Source organism: Nelusetta ayraudi, unplaced genomic scaffold (genome assembly GCF_046127955.1).
Source record: "Nelusetta ayraudi isolate G7.1 ecotype Tasmania unplaced genomic scaffold, CSIRO-AGI_Nayr_v1 ptg000131l, whole genome shotgun sequence".
Lineage (NCBI taxonomy): Eukaryota > Metazoa > Chordata > Actinopteri > Tetraodontiformes > Monacanthidae > Nelusetta > Nelusetta ayraudi.
The window spans coordinates 256,834-283,203 of record NW_027466181.1 but is presented as its reverse complement, the minus strand read 5'-3'; the positions used below and the strand labels follow the sequence as shown (position 1 = coordinate 283,203).

At 43.3% G+C, this 26,370-nt stretch overlaps 1 protein-coding gene across 2 annotated transcripts; it reads left to right on the top strand.

The window, feature by feature from the left end:
* The first annotated feature begins 8,080 nt into the window (after positions 1-8,080).
* Positions 8,081-25,052, top strand: rspo1 (R-spondin 1). 2 transcript variants are annotated; one of them, XM_076051026.1, is made up of 7 exons: positions 9,140-9,232; positions 9,380-9,457; positions 12,022-12,782; positions 14,378-14,572; positions 17,491-17,634; positions 17,790-18,017; positions 23,985-25,052. In XM_076051026.1, the coding sequence occupies exons 3-7, from the start codon at positions 12,686-12,688 to the stop codon at positions 24,215-24,217; spliced, it is 897 nt and encodes a 298-aa protein (XP_075907141.1). In that variant the 5' UTR covers positions 9,140-9,232; positions 9,380-9,457; positions 12,022-12,685; the 3' UTR covers positions 24,218-25,052. The 2 variants fall into 2 exon arrangements, with proteins under 2 accessions (XP_075907143.1, XP_075907141.1); XM_076051028.1 differs by lacking the exons at positions 9,140-9,232; positions 9,380-9,457 and adding an exon at positions 8,081-8,199.
* Positions 25,053-26,370: the final 1,318 nt, after the last annotated feature.

Below are 26,370 nucleotides of genomic sequence, written 5' to 3'. Positions count from 1 at the left end.
TACGTCTATAGCATTGGAGCATTGGTATGAAATTATTTGTGCATGAAGACCCTCTACAAGATATTTGCTAGCATGCTGATATTTAACAAGCTTTTGCCTGCAGTGCAGTTTTACAGCAGGCTCTTTCAAACATCTGTTGCCGGCCTGCCGCAGACCTCTTTTACTCTCTGGCTCAATGATGCTGTGCCTCAAATCTTTATGACATTACTGTCTTTCACCTGGTCTGAGCTAGCATTGGCTAATACCCTGAAAGAAAACCTTATCTTTGCAGTAACTCGGATCAGACGCACCAAGATCACATTGCAGATGAGCACTCGGAATCCTTTGTAGTGACTAAACGGAATTTGTTTACTCTGGGATGTTTCTCTTAGTTGCAATTTTAGGGTATGCAGCTCACCTGTATCAAATCTTCCCAGAATAAAACACAATTTTTTTGGTGCCATCCAAGAAGATCTTTCAAAGAGGGAATTTGAAAATAAATACGATACCTCTGAAATAACACTTTCACATCTGTTTCTGTGTCCCTGTTGTGTATGTAAAGATGTTCTTTAACAGAAACGGCACTCGGTTTTGGAGACTCAGCGTTATGTATTTGCACCGAGAGCATTCCTCTTTTTTTTTTCCGGGGGGGATTTAGTCATTAAAACTATTCATGTTTCCTTTTTAAAGCGACAATGACATTTGTGCATCCGTTCCAAGATAGCACATGCCCTGTATGAACACCTAGGTGATGTTCCATTAGAACACCAATGTGGCAAACACATGTTGGCAGAGCAAACTCATACCAACAGTAAATCTTCAAGCCAGTCTGAAAGCTGAGGAAAGTCCATCCCTCATTCAGGCTGATTCAAGAATTTAGAAAATATGATTTGAAATGCTTACACCATCAAATCAGTCCTTAAAGAGACATGCGTTGGTCTGACAGATCCTCAAAAATCATCTCCTTCAGTTGAAATAAATAACAGAGAACGTCTCATTGCACTGGGTAAATATGGCTGTTTATCACCCACAAACCTCTGAGGGTCACAGTCACGACCCTGATGGCACGCCGGACAACATCAGTTCCTCAGGGCCAGAGTGCCACAGTGCCAGAGTGCCACAGTGCCACATCACAAAACTGCTGAGGACGCAGGCCACAGAATGTGACCGAGGACCGAAGGCATCCACCTGACCTCAAAGTGCCACGGATTCAATAACAGATTACAAACTGTCGGGAGGTGTTGGCACAGGAGAGTTTACTTTGTCTGGAGCAATGTTTGAGTCGGCTCTGTGGCTCAGAGGACGTCCACATGAATTCCAAGAAACTCTGTTTTTGACATCATAGACAAGTTTTTCTTTTAATGTTTGGATTTCTCAAATTAGTTCAGTGTATGGCAGTGACAGACAACAGCATTGAATTATTCTATTTAAAACAGAAGTGTGTTTTTAATGAGTTAAATATTATTAGAAATGCAGTTGGGTTTGGATAGGAGACAATAGCGTGCAGTAGATAGATCTGATGAAACTGAATTAATGACGTAAACTTTAAATATCTGTGTTTTTAAGAGCTTAATATTTACCGAAACTTAAGAGAAAAGGGATTTGGGCTCATTCTGCTCAGTAACATGAATGCAGTGTGTCATTATTTTCACGCATCAAGAGTATAGTTTTTTTTTTTGTGTATTTAAGGGTACATATACAGTATAAACCAACATGCTTTAGACCTGAAGGCGATGTCAAATGTAAAATAAATAAATGTAATATCTATATCTATCTATATGTATATGTATATCTATAGCTGTTTATCTATCTATCTATCTATGTATATGTGAGACTGTGCTCAACAAATGATCACAGACACAGACCACTTACGTCACTGTTGATTTGCAACAAGGCTCAGTTTTAGAACTCACACTAATTACGTTCTAGACTAATGGTGTGTTTGTGTGTGTGTGTGTGTGTGTGTGTGTGTGTGTGTCTGTGTGTGTGTGTGTGTGTGTGTGCTTGCCGATGGTGCAATTGTCCATCACTCTTGTCAGTTTTTTACACTGCCAGTTTTTCACTCTGCCATTTCTATTTTTAAAAGTCTGCAGTCTCTGTAATTTTCAAGCTGTTCTGTCTCAGTTGCACAATCTCACGGAACAAGAGAAAAGTGCCAGCTGATCTTCATCTGTTCCATACACCCGAGGTGCCACTCGTAAGTTTGTAGTCTGTTATAAATTCCTTGGCATCGTCGCAGATGAAACTCTGTCTTTGAGGTCCCATAATGAACATGTTCCAATAAAAAAAAAAAAATGCTATTAAAAGTAGGATTGCTCTGTCTTTCTTATTTTTGGGGAGGGGGGAGTCTTGCTTTTCGTTCACTGCCAACAAACAAACTGGTTGTTGCCACCTGTTAAGCTAAATTATGATAACACTGCTTGCATTTGCACACCTACCACATCTTCCCAGATGTTTGATGCTGTTTATCGTGAGGCACCAGGATTTATTGTGGATTGCTTGAATTTGCACTTTGCATTTTCTATCAGCTAGTTCTCAACATGAAGACTAAAGCACTGGCATGACTTCATTAACAGAACCACTGGATGACTGCTGCATTGTGTGTGTGCCGTCGCAGTCTTGATCTCAGATCTTTTCTCATCCTCAGTATTATGTGCAGCTTGACCAATTTTCTTTGTCTGCTCCTTCAGAGTGTGCAACACTTTTATTCATAGAGATCTATCTTATTTACTGTTCACATGCTTAGAAATACACATTTTGATGCATTTAGTCAGATTCTCCTCACACTGCTCGGACCTGGAGAAACCAGAGCTAATCAACCAGGAACTCATAGCAAGCAATACCATGCTGCCAGTAGGCAGACCGTTACTCCATGCTTCTGGTCTATGGATATTTTCAGGCAAAGAACTATTCATTAGTTTCCAAAACAATCTATGGACCCTGATTGTCTCCTACACAAGAGGTACAAGTACCTCCAAGGCCCTCAAACAGTTCGTGGCACCCTGATCAGAGTCAATAATCCAAAATGAAAAGGCTCGACTGTGACAGAAGGACTGGGTTCATTTTTGCAATCCGTGCAACAAAAAAAAAGTAGTCAAACTACAGCCACATCCCCGACTGAGCCTTCTATCCACACCTCTTCCCTCGGACATAGGATCTCCTCCAAAGCGCTGGAGGAGTTATGGCCACTTGACGTGCTGCCATTCAATGAGGAAAATGTGCTAACCCAGTCAACCTAAGACGAGAGTGATCGCCCTCCATTCGTGTCGACGGATTAAGTGCTTTTGCGACGCCATGCCACAAATCCGCACGATAAACATGCTCCAGTGCATATTCCAAAAAGAGTCATGCCAAACCACAGAAGCACCAAAAGACGGGTCGTCACGGACCATTGGCAGGTCCAGGCTTGGAGAACAGTGAGGTAGAAGAAGTTTGGCAAACTCAGCACTCAAATTAGAGTTGACTGGTAAAAGACTCGCTCACGATCGTGCCACATCGTTCCCTGATCCTTTTCCTGATCTGCCGATGCACAGACAAGACGTGTGAAGTCCGTGTTCTCCCTTCCGCCTCAACTCTCAGCTGAGAGTCATTTCACAAAGCAAAACCATGCACTTTCGTGCCTGAGCAGCTCCATTAAAGAAAATTATTGCGCTAAAAGCCAGTTGTCTGAAACCATGATTTGGCAGAGGCACAAGGAGCACAGTTTGGAAGTAGGAAACCGTAATTGCCAGGATGATGAGAATTACATGCTATGATAATTTGTGATCTCAAAGCAAAGTTTCTGGTTCGTTGTATGAAATATGTCACACACACACACAAACACACACACACACACACACACACATATGAATATATATATATATATATTTACATATGAATATATATATATATATATATATATATATATATATATATATACATATATACATACATACATACATACATACATACATATATATATATATACACATATATATATATATATACATATATATATACACACACACACACACACACATAATGTGTATGTATATGTGTATGTTAAACATTTTCTTGCTACATGCTAGAACGTTCCATCAAAACCCATCATTTTTTTGGGAAAAAAACAAAGCTAGACAAAGTTGGTGCCAAGTCACCTTGGAATGACCTTTTACTTTGGGGTAGGGTGGGTTTAATGTCAAAGCTAGACATGACCGACATCTGTAAGTCTTTTTCTGACCATTTCACACATTCACAGTCGTAAACCTATCGTTATTAATCCGCTAGTTTCTTTCTAAATTGGCTCAACTACACTTTACCCCGGAGGCATTAAACAGACCATAACTGGCCTTGGCTTTCGGGATCCTTCAAAAATCATGACCTCAAGGAGTCGACTGTGCAATATTTGCATGCACAGGCATGTTTGGACCGATACAAAAAGGCTGTGTTGCTCTGTTTTAGGGCTCCCAAGTGCGTTTCTTGGCAGGAAGTGGGAGCCTTTGTGACCTAACAGGCTGTCAGCGTGATTTAGGAAGATGGTTTAAGAAGAAAGTCCAACTGGCTTGTTTACTGTTGCCACTTGTCATTTTCTTTTGAAGATTAAAATGGTAGCACAATGATGGCATTTCCAACAGGAATCTTTGCATTTCTCTGTGTACATGTGTGTTTTCTGCATCATAAAAAGTAGTTCAAGTTCATTTGGAGCAATACACCCGGCACCATGGGCGGACTGGCATACGGGGATACCGGGGATTTCCCCGGTGGGCCCGGGTTCATAGCTATTAACCCGGTTAATAGCTAACCGGCTATTAATAGCTGTTAGCTATTAATGTAATAGACTATACCTGTGTGCACGTCTCACTACCTTTGCTGATAGCCAATCAAAATTTGGTCCACGTGGGTAAGTCCCATCCATTACCTCAGCCTGTTGCAGCCTTGACTTGTCAATCACGCTGCTGTAACGGCGCTTGTCAGTTTTCGTGGAGGATTGAGAGTTAGCGCTGCCCGGGCAGATGGAGCATAGAAAACATGGCCAAAAACGCAAAGGATTTTAGCGAACATGCACCTGAGTCCAGCAGGAAAAATGATGAGTTTGACACTGACAGACACGGCAGAGCACGGAACTGAGACCAGTGGAACCAGTGACAGAATGACGGTAAGTTATGATTGGAACTTGATGATGTTTTAGGCGAAAATGCTCATTTGGCTAACGTTAGTTAATGCCGCAAAGTCTATGGGTTGGAGTTAGGATTAAAGTTTAAGGTTAGGCCTTGCAGAGAGAACTGTTTGGGGTTAAGGTAAACTTATTTTTGTTGTTGTTGTGCTCAGGCTGATGACAATAATGCTTGTTTGCCTCGTTTGCTTTTTAGCCATACACACTAACTCATGCACCATATACTGCTATCCTTATATTTTGTTGATAGTGCAATTTTAATGGTCTACTTTTTTTTTTATCAATGCTAATATTCTTGTAGTCTGAAGATGATCCTGCTGCTGACAGAGATAGCCAAGGCCTGTACTAGAAGTCAGTGCCCCCATGCAGCAGCATTATTTCACCAAAACAAAGCCAGAGACATTAGACCTCGTTTTAACCAAGGCTTCAGGAGGTTTTAACTTGTATTTTGGCGTGTACTCTCACCTCATGACTTATGTTGTAACTGTAACTGTATTGCATATTGTAACTTCAGTAGTATTTTTTGTCTCTCACCCACATAAATATACAGCATGTTCCAGAGGGGACCCGAGGGAGCACTGTGTACAAAAAGGCAAAGACAGGAAAGATTCTTCTTCATATTTCAAGTATTTAGTTTACTAATGTCAGTTTGCTATTTTCAGTTTAGTTCTCATGTTTATACATGTTCTGGGTTAAGTTTGTAGATACTATATAGTTTATATATAATATATAGATTACTTTATAGCTTTGTTGTTTATTTATTTTTAAATGACATTTTTATTGAAATGGACTTGTTGTAATTATGTTGCACTCTAGTGGTTTACTCATGTTATAGTTATTTAGTTCTAACAGCCTGGCAAATTGGTCTGCCAAATTTTATTGTATCAATGACTTGCTTGCATTAAAATCGCTACATGCTTTAAAATAACTACACTGATGTATTCTTTTTTTTATTTTTTATTTTTTAAACTCTAGGCTACTTAAGGGTTCAGGTTAACGTTTACCATATGATTATTGTCCAAAACACCATCAACTGCTGTTTTTTTCATCCTACACCGCACATGAAGTGGGCCAGTCTATCAATAATTCCCGGGCCACTTTTCCCCCCCAGTCCGCCCCTGCCCGGCACGTCGTAATACCCAGTCGTAAAGAACAGTCTCCTACAGCATTTTCTGCTGTTCACACACACAAAAAAACAAACTGCTTGCTCTTTAACTTAATATGCTTTAACTGTAGTGGAATAGTGTTGGTCCAGAGGTTCATTCCATTGTAATACTGTTGGAAGATATCAATCACAGAAGTCGAGAGTTGCTGTTGCTGCTTGCAGTTGACGATGACGGAATGTTTCTGATATCAATTGTGGGCGCTTCATTATTGAAACAGACAACACAATATCAGTTCAACCTTTTTCTTTGCACTTTGGTTTTAATCTTTTTGATTTTATCATATTTCACTTCAAGATACTGCCTTTGACAGATCCAAACCTGGAACTGCTTTTTCCCTTTTAAACAAGAATCAGATTTAACCTTGCTGGGGCAGCTGGATTGCTCGAATTTCAGCTATGAAATCAAGCTCGTTTGTCTTGCCAACCACCACCAGGCATCTTTTTTTAATATGTCTGAATTTTCTGCAGATTCAGTAACCAGCCGGTATCCTTTATGGATGACGAGGTGGAATTTTCTATGACAGAGTTATAGCAAGGACGAAAGGTAGAAGTGAATTGTTCCAGGATGAGGATGAAAAACAAGATGAAACTCAACAAGGGCGGATGTTAGCAGTTTAAGCAGAAATTGGTAGATTTCTTAAAAGTCGTTAATAATTCATGACTAACATCACAAATGGCCTTTCTTAGTGGTCTTCAATGACCAACTTTGGGAAGAATCCAGGTAAAATTGAGGAAGCGGTTGCCTTGACCAGCTAACAGTACAAAGCTTCAAGCAGGCTAAACGAGCTCTAACAAACCTGATCCGTCTGCCCCGAATGTGATAGACTAAAGTTTTGCTCAATTGCACTCGAAGTTTTGCCTCCCCTAACACTTTTTATGGGCTCTTTACCAAATGGATAAACTAAACAAATCCCAATTGTTTAGGAAATGTTCCATCTGGCGTGCTAGATTAAATCCGGCTGAGAGGAAAAATAGAGAAAATAGAAAGTTGAGTGTGCAACCTTTCAAAGAAATTGTTGGAAAATAAAAACACATACACAATATTTTTTCCGAATGTTTAATGTTGTAAAAAGGAGAGGTTTACCTAAAAAAAAAAAAAAAAAAAGTAAAAAAAAAAAAAAAAAAGCAATCATAAAACTTTGACATGCCCTTATGTTTTTGTTTTTTTCAATCGTTGCTTGTTGTCTGATTTGATTGAAACGACAAAAACCGAGGGATTATGAGAGTGTGCAGAGGAGACTTGCCGCTGAACAGCAACACTTTCAGGAGTCCACCGCAGGTTTTTCATCTCTCAGTGAGAATCAGAGGGGCGGGGCCTGTCATGCCCGCTGGCAGTGGTGCAGTTTGGATGCACATATCACGACGGTGTAACTGTACGTACCCGTATTGGATGCAGTTCGGCGCCTCAAAAGTGGATTCAAGAAGCAACAACTCCGAGGGGGGAAAACATCAGCGCGCACAGACGTCAGAAGAAGAAGAAGAAGAAGAAGAAGAAGAAGAAGAAGAAGAAGAAGAAGAAGAAAAAAAAAAAAAATCAGAGTGACTGAAGTCAGCAGGATATTTTATTGGTACTTTTTTGTTGTTGTAGGTTTTTTTTTTTTTTTTTTTGTCTCGTTTTTGAGTGATATCCAAGCTTGCACTGGAGGCATCACCCTAATCCCGCCGCCGCCGCCGCCGCCGCCTTCACGCAGCCTGTTCAAAGTGTGTGACAAACGTGTGAGACGCGCCATGTCTCTTTAGGTGATGACAGATTGGTTGCATAGAAGTTTTTTTTCTTCTTTTTCCCCCCTCTCTCTTTGTAGGAGGAGTCCTTTATGGCCCAGAAAATATCGGATTTTCCCTTTATAAAAAAAAGAAATTGACACTCCATTGAGCAATTTTATTCGCGGAGCAGGCAGCACAGGTGGGTCATTCTCTTATTAAGCTCATGCAGAGTCATTGTACCAAACTTTTATAATAGTAAATTGTAAACGTGGTTGAACTTTCTCTTATAACACGGGTTTTGTATTAAAAATAATAAATTATAATTGTCTTCACTATTGTTGTTGTCGTCAACAATAATAAACGAGGTGTTGTCAATAAAATAATTATTAGCTGCTAACGACTGTGATTGTAGTAATTTAAATTAAATCCTCTGTAATATAGTTTACTAGATTATTATTATTATTATTATTATTATTATTATTATTATTATTATTATTAATATTATTAATATTACTTTAATTATACAATTGTCCGCACTCTACCTTTCATCAATTAAAAACAAACTCGATCTGGACAGAGAATTTCGTGACCAATAATGCTTTTTATTTCAGTCACTCTCATTCGCGTGCACACAGTCAAACTTGAAGCGCGCCAAAGGTTTGTTCTCCTCGTGCTGGGTCAGGGCGAGCTCGAGAGCAGGGACACACACACACACACACGAGAAAAAAAAGAACTCGGGACGCTGACGTGACAGTGGAGATGCTGGGTGGAGGACAGACAGGTGGGGATCTGCGTCTGATCTTTTATTATTATTTTTTTTCCCCTGAAGAGAGGAGCGCTGCGGCGCGCGCTCAGCTCTAATCCGGCATGGTGTGCGAGCCCGAGTGAAACAAAGCTGAGCTGTGCTCAACTGAGCTGTACAAGATCAATCCCCCTGACTCTCGGAGCTGTACAGGCTTTAGGCCCAGATGACAAAACTTAGAGGGGAATCTGCTGGTGTTTTGATTGAAGGGAGGGAGAGACAGAGAGGCCCAGGTGCTCTCTCTCTCTCTCTCTCTCTCTCTCTCTCTCTTTGTATGTGTGTTTAAACCTCTGCACATTTGACCTTTCCCCTGCCTGAACCCTTCGTGCGGCGGCAGAGGGAGAGGAAATTTTGACTAAAACGGCAGCTGTGGCCGCCGCCGCCGTGTTTGGTCATGCGTTTCTTCACACTTTGCGGAAAGCTGGACAGGGTAGGTCCAGGCAAAGTTTTTTATTTTTTTTTGGGGGGGGGATCTACAGATGTGGATTAAGGTGCCGAAAGCATGTGTGTGTACATTACGGTGATGACTCATCAACGGCTGCCTTTCTGATGTCTCATCTGTTTTGGTTCTCGATAGCGGCCAGAAGCAGCGGGGGGATCTGATGTGTTGTCCCAGATCAGCTGGAGAAAACAGAGTTGAGTCGACGCAAACGCAGTGAGTTTGCGTGCAGATAAATTTGTGGTATCAAAGTCTTGGGAAAAAGCTGATCTGTTTTAGGATGGGGGAAGCAGAAAGCAGCCCCCCCCCCCCCACCCCCACCCCCCGACAACTGTGAGACGTCGCCCATCGACATCTCTGATTGATCCAATGTGAGGAAACGTTGACGTGCGAGCTCTCGATAAAAATCTGGGAAGGTCGGGGTGGTTTTTGTTTTTTTTCTGCCTGCCTGCCTGCCTGCTGCTGCCGCTGAAGTTGCAGGGCCTCTTATCTCCTTCCCACTTTTGCGTGTAATGGGTGCTCTCGGGACACATGCCGCACGTGTTAACGATCTTTCGTTCAGCCCTTAAAAATGTGTCAGAGAGACACTCCAGCCGCAGGCACGGCCGAGTCCGTCCGTCCGGGCTGAGCTCAGCCCTGCGGGCTCCGCCAATTCCCAGCGCGGAAGCTCCCTTTCACGCCATTTGAATAATTGATGGATCAAACTTTATTCGCAAAGGAGGCAAATTGAATCTCCTGACTATTTGATGAGCGGGCTTTGGTTTCATCTGGCTCCACTGGTGCTGTGTGTGGGAAACAGAGCAGAGAGAGACACAAGGTCGCTGAGACGCAGGTGCCCTGAGAAGCAACACGGCTCCCTTGTTTCTTTTCTCCCCCTCCCCTACCCCCGACGTTGCATGTTAGAAGAAAGCCTCCCCTAAGTCTAAGACAATCGGCTTTCACACCAAGTTAACAGCCTGATCCTGTCTCTTATCTCCCTGCTGTGCGAGAACAAATATGGATGGGCTGAGGTGGGCTTTTGGCAGGACGCAGCGAGTCGTGGGAGTGCTTGTGTTATGAAAGTCTCTGGCACATGTCTTGAGTTACTCAGTTGCTGGAAAGGTTGCGCTCGTCGGCGATCCAGAGACTTTTGCATGTCCCCTTTTCTCCAATCATCACTCTCTCAAGTAACCAACAGGTGCTGCGGATGACTGGCTGAGCCACTCTTTTGGCCAGTCCCTGTAAATATGCTTTTTGGCCAAGGGGTGGTCACTGACTTTGTGAGTCATTGAGTGCTAAGGAGTAAATAAACCAACTGGGGGAAATGAGGGTCTGAGTGTTCCAGATTCGCTCTGAGGATGCAAAGTACTGTCCTCTGTCTGGTGGTGGAGACAGTCCCGTCAAACCTCAGGAGATCAGAAACAGAAGAGCCCTTTGAAAAAAGAAAGAAAGAAGGAAAACAAAAGGAGAAAAGAGGTGAAAGTTATGCACATCGTGCATCTGTTGTTGTTGTTTCTGACTGACTGAGCTTCTTTTGGTGGAGGCCTCAATCTCTTTTAACCACTTACAATTTAGAGAACTATTTCACTCTTTTTTTACTTTTCATAATGAAAAATGGTGTAAACTTTCCCACAATATGATAGTTTTATTTTTATTTTTAACTGTCATGTCTTTGTGATGCGCAATCTGGATTTCCTTCCCTCATTAGCGTGAGTGAGAATAATAATCCAAAAGTCGTTTCATCATCCCCCTCTCTCCACCATCAAGCGGAACGGTATTTTGAAATACTTCGGCCTAAAGAAGTATGCTGAAAGCTGAAATGATTCCCCCCGCCCCCCTTTTTTTGATTTATCCCTTCATAACAAAACAAAGAAAGCACTGTTGCTCGCCACAAGGTTTCGACGCACCAAATGGCATTGTGATTTTGTGTGATTCAGAGCCACAACTGACTTGGCGGCCAAATATGGTCCTATTTTTCTTTATTGAGCTGCGCGGGAGGACCTCCCATTGCTGAGATCTTTAACATGTTCTTCGTGTCCTCTTCACACAAGAGCTGTAAATACAGGCAAGGTGGGACACAATCTGAGGAGGATCTTGGCAGCGGAGCGCGAAGCCTGCAAGCCTGTGTCGCACTTCCGAGAGCGTTGACGCCACTGTGTATTTTAGGGATCAACATTTCCAATTTACTCTTTGGATTAAACAGCGGTCAGAAACGTTCTTCAGCATTGCGTAACCTCTCCCGCTGATGGCAAACTGTGCAGTTTCTTTGAATCACCCAAATTGACTTTATTAGTATTTCTGGGGAACAATGCCGGCGTGAAGCTGTGAAGTCTGGAAAAGGAGAGAAAGCAGCATTTATATTTTAGTTGAACAAAAAAACAAACAAGATGTAGTTTGACTTATACCTGATGCTGTAACTGTTTTGGTCTTGTTTCCGTGAAGATGCTCGGAAACTAGGTGAGGTTCGCCAAGAGAAAACGGCTTGAAACACACAACCCTAATAAACTGGAAAGTGCTTCCCACTCCTGTTCTAATTCAGCCTTGGTTCAACGTGTTAGTTACTTGAACAAAACTTTATCGCCCTGGTTCATGGCCAGGTTAGCTCTTAACCAACCTTTTGTGCTTTTGTCTTTTATTTTTCCCTGCTATTTCCACTGAACCGAACTAAGAGAGCGCGTTGGTCCCTTTCAATTCTAAACAGAGAGACAAATGAAAATAATGAAAGGTTGTTTTTGAACTCCACATCTTCTTGTAAACCTTTTCCCCTCCTCCCCTCTCCCTTTTCTCTCTGGCCGACACAGAGTCAAGAACTTGCATCCACCCACCCCCCTGCTCACCCCCCTTCCATCCTCAAGCCCTGTTTTAGTGCCTCCTACAAGCATCTCTAATAAGACACATGCTCCTAAACACAGCCGCTCACTGATAACCAGCCCGCTACAAACAGTGGGTTTCACACTTTGCCAGCCAGCCCACCCCGAGCTTCATGGGTTGAACCACCACAATTTCGATCTCCTTTCCATTCACTCCTCCTCCTCCGCCTCCTCTTCATCCTCCTCCCCCTCCTCCTCCTCCACACAAGCCCTCTCCATGCTCCAGCCCTGCTCCAGCTACTCCCCTCTGCCAGAGCTCCCACCACCGTGATGCCTCGTTGTGCCTCGGGCTCGCTCGGACTGGACTCGACCACAGCCATCACCCTTCGCTTCAGAGAGCCTCCAACGCCGAAGCCACGAGAGTGAAGGAGTAGAACAGGGCAAGCAGGGGAAGGGAGGGAGAGGGAGAGACGCGGCGAAGAGCACGGCAACAAGGGAGGAAGAAGTAAGAAGGAGACAGAGGAGTGGGGTCATCCTTGGTCGCAGCGGAGGTGCGTTCACCTGCCCTGGAGAGGAAGGGCCCCTCTCACACCCACCTGTTACGTCCGGTCGCAGGGGTCTGCCCCTGCACGGCCGAGGAAGGTCAGCCAGGACTATGCAGCTGGGACTGGTGGCGCTGGCGATGATTTTTCTCAGCTCCATGGGTCACGGCGATGCTCTCAAGCTCTCCAAGGCGAGGAGGCTGCGACGGGGTGAGTTGTTTCCTCCGCTGCTGCCGCTCGGACTTATTTTTTTCATTTCCTTCTCTCTCTCAGTGGTTCTATCCATCTGCCGCACCGCTGGTTCTCGTCTCCGCTGTCCGACTCGCTGCGGTTGGGTGTCTAGTAAACATTTAACAAGCAAAGTAAAGATAACATTTTGTTTATTTTCTCGTCGTTCTTATTTGTTTTTTCCCATCCGGCATGGGAAGGGAGTCCTTAAGATGTGCTCATAATTTGCAGCGTATGGCTCGTCTTTCATCCCTCTCCAATTTACTGTAGGTAAAACCTTTTTTCTTTTAAACGGGTATTAAATGGGCTTGTTTATACAGGGCTTTTTGACGGATTTGCCCACAAAGCCATCACTATTTTTGCGCCCGGCTCCGCTGGCACGTGATGGTGTGAGTACCTGACAGAGCCTAAAATCTCAGTCGGACCACGTTGCCGGTGTTGTTGCAGGCATTTTCCCCCGAAACCCTCGTGCAAACCTGCAAAGAAGGGGCTCAAGGAGACAGACACGGGGTTGCATGGGGTTGCATGTCTGCAATTTAGGTCACTCACCATATTCATGAGCGCTGGACCATGCATGCCGTAGCTGTCTTGATGAGACTTCTTACCCTCAGCCGTGGTGGAAGCGGTTCACGATTTTAACACCTCCTATTTTCACAGCGTACAGATTGAACGTGTTAGCCAGCGACATACATTCCAGACTTCCCCTCTTGTCGCACCTTGTGACAGGACTGATCTGCTCTCCTTTATTCTTGTTTTTTGCCTCATGGTAACTACATCGCAGCAGAGACATTCTCAGCGGTCTTCCCTCCGCCAATGGACTGTTTTAAAATACTCCATCACCATTAAGTCAGTGGTTGGAGACGAAACCTGGTCTCTGTGGCTCCACTGGGAATCCCCCACGATAATCTGTTAATGGGAGAAACCCTTTCAATGCTTTTGCTACTCCGATACTCTGATGTTATCTCTTGGACGGTGGGTCGGAAAAGGATCAAGACGTGACGGGACATATATTAGGTGAATGCCTTCTAGAAAGAGAATGCGAACTATACCTGCAAGGTTATACAATTTTTGGCTCAGTGAAATGCACCGTCTGCAGAGGATCTGCACCTATAGGTTCTCGGTAAGGCTTCCTGACGCTCAAACAATTTTCTGACTAACCCCACCTGTGGCCCGACCCAACGCTAGCTGACTAATTTGACTGGCTCCTGGGCTGTTGTCAGCAACCACTTACCGTGGATTTCCCTGAAAGAAAATCTGTTAACGATCTGCAGCAAGCATTTCTGAAGTAAACAGTGAGTGAATGTTCCAAAAGAGGCAGTTTGGCCTGGCCCCCGGTCAGAGTAAGCTTCGAGCACTAACCCCCACCGTTGGAGTGTTAACGTGCTAGACGGTTTATAGCGGGAGGTGTGCAGATACCAGCCAAGTACTAACGTTCCCTGATGTTGTTCACATGGGCATAAAGACGTCTCTTGTTGAAATGGATATCTTGGATTGAAACCCTTGTCTTTTTGTTTCGAGGTGTTCCGTTTCGCTGCCCACCCACCACGTCATAACCATTCCTGTTTCTGTTTGAACAGCCAGTCCTGAGACGCCACAAACGTGCCCCAAAGGCTGTGACCGGTGCTCTGAGTACAACGGTTGCATCAGATGCAAGCCCAAGCTCTTCATCTTCCTGGAGCGCAATGACATTCGTCAGATAGGCGTGTGCCTCGCCTCCTGCCCCATGGGATACTTTGGCATGAGGAATCCAGAAGGAAACAACAGATGCACGCGTGAGTTCTGCTGCTCTTGTACACAGTGGGCACATCATATTTATGCACACACACACACCCACACCCACACGCACACGCACACGCGAACACATCTGATGTCCTCCAGACACGTGCGGTCTCTAGCTACTTGCTGGCCAACTTTACATGGCTGATGTCAGGTCAGGCCCTGAGTATAAAGTTATCTGGACGACTGTTAGTTGAGGCGCATTTCGTTCTCCTGTTTTCTTGTGTGCAATCGAGGCAATCAAAGCTGCCTCAGCCAGGGTTGCCCAACAGATCAAAACATGCTCGTTGCTTCAGTCACGCAGTTGTTTCTATTAATCAGCGTGCGCTCAAGGACAATTACCGACCAAAACAGCTTAAACTTCACCACTGCACTGAGCTGAACCCACTGTAAAAAGATGTCGGAGATTGATGATAGAGTTTCGCACATGTCTGGAGGGGAGGGGTGGGTGGTAGGAAATGTGTGTGCTGTGGAAAGTTCATCACTTTTGTTTTAGGTGGCAGTTCATTTTGTTTTGCTTTCATACAGTATTTGAAACGCTTTTAAAATGCTGTTTAAAATACCGCGCACACACACACTGGACTTCTGTTTGAGCAAAGAATGTTGCCCTTTAATGCCCTTTATTTGGGAAGCTGCACATTGCTGGTACATTAAACCCTCTTGCGTGCCTGCTCGACATGAGCCTGGATGGCAAGTGAAAGTCCTTGGCAGAAGGTTGGGAGGCTGCACCTTATGATTTACAGCGTTTCCATGCTCATTAAATGCTCTCCCCGGGCCCGCACAGGGGCTCTGTAAAGCTTTGATATGTTATTTTGGCTTTAAGTTTAATTTCACACCTGCACATTAGTGACTGGTGTCTGTTGCCACTACTTACGTGCAAGGAAATTGTCTCAAAATCCAGTAAAAGTATTTTCTAAAAAAAATGTCTCCAGGAATTCAGTCTGAACTGCTCTTAATTCAACGTTACAGGCAACTTTAACTCATTTTGAAGGTAGGTAATAGGGGGACCACACTCATGGTTCTTAGTGAGCTCACTCGGTGGCACCAGTCCCATGCTTTTAGCCAAGGGCTGCCAGCGCTTCTGTCTGTTGTCTGTTAGCCTTTTACGTGTGGGCAGAAAACAGGATTGGAACACAACCCCAGCAAAAACATTTGTAATCCGTTGTTGTTTGCCTGATTTTGCAAAAGTATGTCTGTGTTTCTCTGTTGGCTCCTAATGAGTGGCGATCATGCCAGGACACAGTACATGTTTCATGTTTACACGCTGGGGTTATTACATGTTATTTATTCCAGTGCATCTTTACTTGGTGGGAGCAAAAGGACAAAGGGTTTATTCCAAATTAGAATGTTTAAACTTTCTTTTGATATTCTTTGCACGGTTTCAACGTCATATCAACCAAGACATACCAATAAAAGCCGTCACCATCTGACACGTTGTTCTTCTTGGCTGTTGATAAATGTCTCCCGGAACATCACTTATACACGTTTACAGCCATTTTATTTTCATGCCATATTCAAAATTACATACTTGCACAGATTTAGAACACACATATATAGACAATTACATATATTACATATGTTTATACTAGTCTGTCATTGACAATAACAAAGATTTGTCAGGCAGATACGTTGTGTGGTTAGCAGCCTTGATGACTTTGTCCTATTTTCTCCAAAAAAACAAAAAAACAAAAAAACAAAAAAAATGTGGGAGCTCTAATTGCCCTAATTGCTCTAATTTGACCGGTGAGAATATTGGGCTGGTTCAACAAAAAACAGCTAATTGAATTTGAGCAATTCTGCTGTGGTATTGCATCCAGGCCAGTTGAAAACCATGACGAGGCCTTTCAGATTTATTGGGCCGGTAACAATCTTGGATGTGCTGTTGTCGTATGTAGTAAAGTACGCACATGTGGTGTTTATTACGCAGGTGTCACATGCCAGCAATCACTCAAAGCTTCCACATTTGACTCTTTAAACAAGTCCCTTAAATTGAGCCTCAGTAAGCATCATGAACGTCACGGTAAAGATCTTTTATCTTTTTTTTTATCTTATCTTTGTGATTTTTGTGAGGGTTGAGGTGTCCAAGTTGTGACACAAAAGAGTTGAATTTTTATCATATTGAATTTTTGCATGAAGGACAGTGTGTCCCAATCATCTGACTCCAAGCACTTCATAGAGGACCTTAATTTTTGGCCCCCAATAATGAGTATGTTCCAATGTAGTTGCAACACAGTAATTGGGAACAGCAAGTAAGATCCCAGTCAGAACCTGGTGCTTCTCCCATCATTGCTGTGGATGGAACTGTTTTGGCTCTGGAGTCTTTACCTTGAGCACAAGAATGCAGCAAGTCCGGATTTGACCGTACTTCCAACTAAGCAAATGTTGGCAAGAAATTTACAGGTCCTGTTTGCAAGGGAGTGCCTTTAAAGTTGAAACCAAAGCTTTTGTGAGTCTTCTAGGATGTCTGGTTTTTATCCTTCAGTGTTTGTAAACATCCAAAAGTCAAGCCATTGTTTGTGTGACTGGAAAGATGAACATTTTAATGAGTCTGAGGTGTGGAGGAACCCATGTTTCACAAAAAAATATAAGAAAAAACATCCACATAATGCATTTTTGTTTGTCTTTATTCAGACTTACTTCCAAAGAAACAATTGTGTTGGTGTTACTTGAGGCTCTTATTGTTTAATTACCAAGACATTTCTTGGGAAATAAAAAGCTACAATTTGTTTCTCTCAGGAGAACAATTTGCACATTATAGGTGGAAACAAATTATGCACTGGTATTAAAGTAGCAGGTTGGATTTTTTTTGTTGTTGTTGTTTTCTTGGACAAACTTTTCTCCAAACCTAATTTAACGTTGACTGACTCGACCATGGAACTTTTATTCTCTCTCTTGTCTCCCCTGTCTCTTTCAGAATGTAAAATAGAAAATTGTGAAGCCTGTTTCAATCGCAATTTTTGCACGAAATGTAAGGAGGGCTTGTATTCACACAGAGGGCGATGTTACATCACTTGCCCACCAGATCAGCGCACCGCCAATGACACCATGGAGTGTATCGGTACGTGACCTTAAACCTTTCAACTGTCTGGGTATTATTTTAGAGTCAACATACTTTATGAAAGTAAAAAGTAAATGATAGCCTCTCTATTTGCTTCAATCCAAAACACACGCTCGCAGAGTCTTTGTCACATATTTTTTCACCCCCCCCCCAAGGTCAGCGTGCCTCAGAATGCGAACTGGGCGAGTGGAGCCAGTGGAGTACCTGCATGAAGAAGAACAAAACATGTGGCTTCAGAAAAGGATCCCAGTCACGGTTCCGTGGGCCCCTTCTGCAGGTCCACAGCCCAGACACCACCTCCCCTGCCTCTGTACCCTCGCAAACTTGCTCTCCACAGACAGAGAGGAGGAAGTGCACAGTGACCAAGATACCTTGCGCGAGAGGTAAGAGGGTGTCCAGCGACATTCAGTAGAAGCCGCTAATCCAAGGTGACCGCACCGACCGCAGGCGAGTGTGAACCGAGAGGAACATGCTCTATGTGGAATGCCTCCGACTTTTAACGCAATGTCTGGTGGGACCGTTTCTCAACATCCGCCGGGGCTGTCGTTCCTGCCAGTATGTCTGTGACCCACGGTGTGTTGGTCGGGTTTGGTTTGGCCGAGCTCGCAGAAGGATACAGAATATCTTGACTTCTCAGCATGTAAACAGAAAAACTCAGCCCAGGAGCCAAGCAGTTTGAACGGCATGCATTGCACACTGCGGAGCTGGACGGCGATCAAAGCCGGAGAGAGCTATTTGTTCGAAAGACCAGTGTAGCGTGAGGTTTACACATCCATGACATGGCTTGCTCGGGTTCTCTTAATCCACGCTGCTGCCCGCTCAACCGACGGGTTAGCTGTCCCTTACCCCTGTCAATAAATATAATCAAATCAATCAAAAGAAAAAAAAAAAGGACGACTCCTACTTGGCATCAGACGTGGCTCAACCTATTAACTGTCAAATCTTGCAAATTAGCACAGAGTTAACGGAGCGTATCCATTGGAGAGAAAAATTACAGATTTTTTTTGAGTCATTTGCAAGTTTCTTTGCTGTTAAATGTCACTAATTTGATACACACATGAGACAACTACACCCGGTCCAGTGGTACATACTGCTTTCAATGTACGGTTAAAACACGGCAGTTGTACATGTCGCAGATTATATGCCTTGATATATGTGAATAAACACAGGGTAAACTTTCACATTCGAGTGCCACCCGCGAATTTGGAACTTTTCATTCAGCGCCATTGTCTCAAGTGCAGAACATAATCTCTGCAAAGTCCCACCATGTACATGTGCGGTCATGCCTTGCGGCAAGAAAGCGGGTGGGTTTTGCAATTAGTCAGTGAGCAGCGGGCCGTACATGGGACAGACTGCGACAGCATAATTTGAAAGTTATGGTTTTGACTTTCGGGTTTGTTTTTTCTTCCCCCCATTTGTTTTGGTTTGGGGGATTAGGTTTTGTTATTTTATTTTGCCGTTCTTTCCATTTGTGTCACGTCTGACCTTACGCACATTGTGTCATCTGCCGCCTCGCACTTCTTGTAAGGGAGCTCTGAATGCCTGCCCCACCTTAATTGGTCACACCTGTAGATTTTTCCCTACAGTTTAATCATTGGTGTAAGTGGATCATGGTTCTGGCTCAATTGTTTTTTTCTTTGATACTGACTTTTCTCATAATGCCACCAGTTTCCAGCTTTTGGAGACTGGGTTTGGCAGTTTTGGAGAATTTGGCCATCGCCTGTCCAGCTGGCTCCTATTCTGTAACTTGCCTGGCCTATTCTCGACAGTATCAGCTTGTTTTTAAATGGATATAGCAAATTTGTTTTACCGACAAAATGGAAGGTCACAGCAGCTGAAGGCTTGACTGGAAAAATTCCTCCTAAGACCTACTTAGAGAGAACCTTTGATGGAAAGACGGTGGACATGCTGAGCTAACTTCAATCCTGCACGTTCAGTGAGCCCTTGCTTCCTTAAACTTTCTAGTTAACCAACAACAAGCCTGCAATGCCTCCTGCAACCTTGAGCAGCTTACATTTACAGACTTGCTAGGCACCTGCCTGACGCATGTTGTGGTTTTTTCTGCAAGAATTCAGCAAAGAACACAGCTACCTGCATCCGACTGGTCAACACACCTTGTCACTACTTGCTTCCGATTGGCTACTACTCATCGTCTCTCCCCCTAACCCCATCAGCAGCAAGTCGGAGTGAAGTCTTTGCTGAACTGAGTTGCAGGAGAAAAAACAAACGTGCTAATGTAGTTGTTGGTATGCTGGCGCATTAACATTTTACTTTTTTAGAATCTCCAAAAAATAAATGTCACAGTGTTCCCATGTCCTGTGCTGCCGCTAATTCCCAAACCTGTGTTGTCTAAGAACAGAGTCCATGCTGCTGTCTTTGGTTCTGGAAGTGCCACACCCCACAAGTCTGAGTGTCAGTGGCAGCAAGTCAGTGACAGCAAGTCAGTGACCCTGTGGTACGGCATCTTTTTAAAATATGTGCTGCGGCCTCACTACCCGCATCCTGTGCAGCAACAGCTCCTATTTTACAAGCTCCTTTTATTGCAGCAGTTCAGAGACCTTACTTATGGTGGCTGAGAGCTGCAAACGCGCTGCAAACACAGAAACACGCCAGAAGAGAGAAACGCTGCAATTTCACAAAACAAAATGGAAGTGCAAAAAGCCACTAGGGGCACCAAACCGAGGGATTGACCAACCCTGCGGGATCAGTTCCTCTTTAAAGCGAGAAAAAGGTGTATTTCTCTGTATTCATTTTGGTAGAGGTGGAAGAAGTTGAATAGAAGGGTACACTTCCCCTTCAGCAACATAATTGGAAAATAAACAATCTACGTAGCCAATGTTAGTGTGCTGGTATTCGTTATCTTATTTTTTCATTGTTTTTGTGCAAACTTTGGAGAGAAGTTAAAATAAAGCGGGAACACAGAAAACACGAATCAAACACCAATACTCTGAACTCTTCACACGTCTTACACTGAGAAGTCACAATAGAAACAATGCTATGTCGTGCACACTACACCAAAAAATGGGAAACTGTTGAAGAAATGTTGCTCATGTAGGAATGTTTAATGATCACATTATATCATAACACAGAGGCATTTCGCATCCACATAAGTAAATACTTCTTTTTATGTTTTTCGTGCAAAGTTTGGCAACAGTCAAACTAAAGTACCATTATCCATTAACCCATGCAACAACTTTCCAGGAGACCCAGGGGTCGTGATTGTATTTAACGGGGGTTAGAGATCAGTTATTTTCCTATTATGTTTTAAAAGGGGAAATGTATGCTTTTATTCAACTTCTTCCACTACTACCGAAATGAACACAGAGAAACACATCGCTCTCTCGGTTTAAAGAGGGACCGATCCCGCAGAGTTGGTCAATCCCTCGGTTTGGTGCCCCTAGTGTCCTGGTGCACGTTCGTTTTGTTTTGTGAATTTCTCTCTTGCAAGCGCATTTCTGTGTTTGCGGCGCGTTTGCACCTCTCGGCCACTGTACTTTCTCCAGCGCGTGCCCCTCGCTGTTGATGCTTGCTCAGACCTCAGAATTGGCTCCTGAGGCTCTTTGGTCTTCAGTTTACAAGGCTTTAAACCAGAATAGCAGCTGAGACTTCTCTGAAAATCCAAAGAAAGTTACTGCACAACATGAGCTGTATGTGGCACAATGCTATTATTTTCATTAAAAAATTGTTTAAAGCTCACAGGAGCTTCCTCTTCCTGGTACTGTTCTATTATTATTCATTTCAAAGCGTCTTAGGGCAGTCGCTTCCTGCTCTTGTACCTCCAACTATTTGTCCTGAAAGGAAACTGAAAATCATTATAATTGCCATCTCTTGGATGTTACCAAGTCTGATCTCTGCCTTATCAACCAAAGGCCATGTCATTTTACACTAAAGCTCAACCGTGTATGTGCTCCACCAGCAGACTCGGCATCTGGCTCCTGTTATTTGACTTCAACAGTACACTTGTGACAATGAGAAATGAGAAGCAAATTCACCCTTTGCGATGCCTGCACGAAGGAAAGAATTGCAGCCTCGCATTTCCAGAGCATAATAAACACTGAAATATTATAAACTGCCTGCTAAAAAAAAAAAAAAAAAAAAAAGCCAATTTTTTTTCAGACATGAAGGAAAGTAAGGTCATGAAGGAAGGACAGGGTGTGTGTATGTATGTGTGTGAGGTATCAGCCAATGAGTCACTAAGGCCTTGTGCGTTTAGGTTTGGTTCCCTAATACCTTATATATAAAAGATTATAACACATGCTTTACAGTTGCTGTTTTACAAAGGGCTGCATTTTTCCCCACCCACAGCAATTCGCTGGTGACGGCGCCCTGATCGGTGAGCACGTTTAGCGCAGCTGTCGATCCCTCTGTAGGAGTTTGGCCGTTTAACAGGCAATTTAAAAACACAGGGGGCAGACGCTGTTGAACATTAGTGATTTAATGGCCTCACGCTTGGTGTTGATTTGACTGCATTTTTTCACCCGCCCTCCCCCTCCCCCTGCCCTCCCTTTGATGATGCTTCACAAAAAAAAAAGGGCCTCACGCGAAAGGCAGAATTTGCTGCATGTGTTATTGCATTTGTCAGGCAAAACTGTTTAGCTTGGATGGCGGAGAAAGTTCAATCAAGGCTGTCATAAAAGTGATGGAGCCCCCCCCCACCCCCCTGCCCCCAAGCTCTCCCGCCCCTCTTCTGGCTCCATTAGTGATTTGTTAGAGTGGTAATTAAGTCCTTACACAGAGAGCCCATCAGCTCAGATGCTGCTGCGTTTGTGTGTGTGTGTGTGTGTGTTTAGACCCTTTACCACCATTCATTTATTGAAACTTCCACCACTCAGTTTTGAAGCGCTTTGTTTGAATGGTGCCTATAAATGTTCAGACATCGTGAAGTGACTCAGAGTGCGCAAACGGGCGAACACGTTGTCTCCCTCTCCTATTTTTAGCCAACCTGTCAACGGACGTCAGCGGCATTGTTTAAATGGTTTTGACACTAATGTCTCTTAGAAATCCGTCACTTCATCTTGTGTACATCTGTGCGGGACTCTACCTCTTAGTTTTCTGTCGCGGGGATCGAAAAAAGAAAAAAAGAAAAAAAGAAAAAAAAAACCTGTGACTTCGCGCGGGCCTGCGGTGGATAAATGTTTTCGTGTCGGGGCCTGCACTCGTTTAGCAACGGTGGTCCCACTTCATCACCGTAATGTTTTTTTTGTTTTGTTTCTTTTTTCACGAGCTGGTGGCAGGAGCGTGTTTCCTGGTGAAGTTGGGGAATTCTGGCAAATTTTTGTGATTAATACTTTGTTGCTATCTCTCAGAGTCGTGCACTTAAACCAAAGACATAACTGTTTGTACAACAAGTTTAAAAAAGAAAGAAAAAAAACCCCGAAATGCTGCCGGGGGAAAATAAACACAGACCCACGGTTATTATTGCATAGCAGCAGAAAACCGTGGTGGCGCCATAAACCCTGCCTTGTCAGCTGCGAGGGGGGAACACTGTCCAGCGTTTGGCATGCGTTCACTCCATTTCCAGGATGTGCAGAGACTCTCGGCGCACGAGTTCATAACAAACATTCTGCGCTGTAACTACACTCCCTCGCATATACAAAACCAAATACTGCAAGCGCTGCCTTAACAATAGCCACCCAACAACAAAAACAAATCCCGTTTCCACTTGACAACAGCTTTTGTGCGTCCTTTGGGCCATTACTTGGCCTGTCACAGTGTTTATGTCATTATGTTATGAAGTGCTACCTACTGATTTGTCGTAAGGACTCTCCCGAGTGCTCTTGCAATTTTTTTTAATTTTTTTTGGGGGGGCGCATGGTGCATTTTTAATTAGGACAGTTAGATTTCAACAGTGAAACCGTGCTCGTTTATCTTTCCAAACTCCGACTAAATCTCCAACCTTTCAGCCATCTTGCTTGTCCACCCATTACACAGTCAGCTTTTACAGATGAAGAGGCAGCAGGTTGTGATGAAATCAAATCAAAATGACTGATGACATCGTAGAGCGTCGTCCTGTCATTGTGGTCCTATTTTTTCCCCCCACACATTTTCATATTGGGGGGAGATTTTAAACAGTGTGTTCAAACTAAACTTTACCGTGTTTTAGTATAACAGTGTCTATAAAGTGTCTCTACCCTGTCGACCAGGAATGGAAAAATCCTTTTGAAAAATTTATTTTGTTTGCTCTGCTTTTCAGAAAAAAAAAAACACGCTAAAAGTAATGTGCCTTTGTGATGTCACAAGGGGCAGCAGGATGTGAGAGTCACAATAAGGGACCATTAAATGCTAATAATTCATTTCTGGGTCTTGTACACAATGAAGGAAATCATATTTGCTTTTAACTCCCATTTCAGAGAAGAAGAACAAAGGAGACCGGCAGGACGATAGAGGCGGGAGAGACAGGGAGAACACACGCCGACGAGGAGGAGGAGGCGATGGAGGGGGGGGTGGAGGTGGTGGAGGAGGAGGAGGAGGAGGAGGAGGCGGAGGCGGTGGAGGAGGAGGAGGAGGAGGAAGGCTTAAGAGAAGAAAAGGCCAAAGCCAGACGACTGCAGTTCCCAGCATCACCACCACTTCCGTCTCCTAAAAGTCCACCGCCTGCTGGAATTGGGGCTGAGTGAAAAAAATAAACTAACTTAAAAAAAAAAAATAATAATAAAATAAAAGACAGAGACGACTCCTTAGTGAAGGGTTGGATGATGAAGGAATGGATTTGTGCTGCTAAGATGACGCACAGAAGAGGCGGCGGACGGCTGCGAGGCTCGAAGGCTTTTTCATGAACAGATGAACACGTGTGGAGGACGCTGGTGTCCCAGGGACATTTGGACAAACTTTGTCCATTTTGAGGCATCAACGCTGAACTTCAAAAGCTGCTGAAGCGTTTGAAGCGCCTGAGAATTTGGCACCGAATGCTTTGTGTGTCAAAGACTGACATACGTCTCCTCTTTTCAGCTAAAAAGCACGCCCGTGTGTTCCAAATGTGTTGGAGCCGAAATTCCAATCATGACGGGAGAGTCGTCGCTCGGCCCCAGCCCCATTTGATCTGCCTGTCATGCCTTCAAGTTTTTTCTTTTTTTTCTCCCAGAGGTGGCAGATGGACTGTTTTGTTTAAAAAAAAAAAAAAGAAAGAAAAAAAAAAAAAAGCCCCTTAAGTATGTGATGTAAGGACAATGAATTATAATGAGCCCTTATACTTCCTGATCTAAGATGAAGCAAAAAGAAAAAGAAAAAAGAAAGGCACTGGAATTCAGGACAGATGGTCTTTATTATTTTTGAGGAAGGGAATACCGACGCGACAAGCAAAGAGAGGAGGGTAACTGAAAGCTCAGATTATATCCTTTTCACGCAATTTTGGACAAACTTGCTCGTCATCTCATATAATATGTTGGTATTAAAAAAAACATCAAAAAAAGGAAAAAAAACAAACAAACAAAACAAGTATTTGCATGTTGCATGTACGCATCTTTGTGCATGTGAACCTGTGTGAGTGTGCGTGCGTGGGTGTCCGTGCATTAATGTGAAGTGTGGGCGTTTTTTTTTTTTTTTGTTTTTGTTTTGTTTTGTTGCTTTTTTATGTATTTCTGCACAAAATCAAAAAAAAAGTCTCGATTGCACATATTTGTTCATGTGGGTTGCGTGGACTGAAGGGGACTGGTTTAACGAAGGAGCAGATGGAAACGCACAAAGATATATTGTATATGCAGTATCTACAAGCCCACATCCAATCATCAGTCAGCTGCTCAGTTATCGCATCCTCCTGCCGCAGGCTCTCTGGGTTTTTGCACAACTATCACGTTTCCCCTCCCTGTTTGCTGGGATTTTAACGACAGTTTATAGCATCTAACACGTTTATACCCCAGTTTATTACAGCCACAAAAGTCTTTTGTTATTAAACACCATTTTCCGTTGGTCTTTTTTGCTTTACACAAGTTGCAGGTTTAAGGAGAAGCCACATACTACATTACTCGTTCATACTATGAATTATGATACTGAATATGTCTGTTTTCATCAAACAAAAGAAGTATAAAGTCTCATCATGTATAGCTTATTCTGTGAAAGCCTAAATAAACTTCAAACGAAGCTGAGAAAAACAAAAACTTTTGCTACATGCTGGTTTTGATATGATGTATTTTGGTTTTATTTTTCCCCCTCATTTTCAGCCCAAACCCTTCAAAGTGTAGCCTCAGCATAAATTGTACATGTTAATGCAAAATTCAAGTTTTTCACAAAGACTTAGAATCCCTCAAAACTTGAGTTTGGACTTTTGCTTCACCAAAGCTACAAAAAAAGCTAAAAGTCTGCTGGATTTATGATGCAGGAAACATGAGAGGTTATAAAATCACAGTGGTTTCAAACGAACGCTGGGTTTAGCTGGAGCCATGTGGATGAGAGCAGTGAAGACGAGAGTGAACAGAAAAGATAAAAGATAACATTTAAAACCACAATGATGGGAACGAACAAAGCCGACACTGCAGCAGCAAAAGAAATTCAGTTGAGATCATATAAAACATCACTGGCATGGATTTTATGACCATTTAACCAGGTCAGATTGTGTTCTGCCATGATGTCATTATGCATGCATGGAAGACATTTTTGTCTTTTTAAAAAAAAAAAAAAAAAAAAATTAGGTCCATTAATCTCAAATTGCATCAATTGAGAATTAAGAGAAGACAATGGCAGATCTTACCACTTTAGCTTTTTGTCTGGATTTTGTTTGGGATTTAAAGAGAGAAGAGAGAA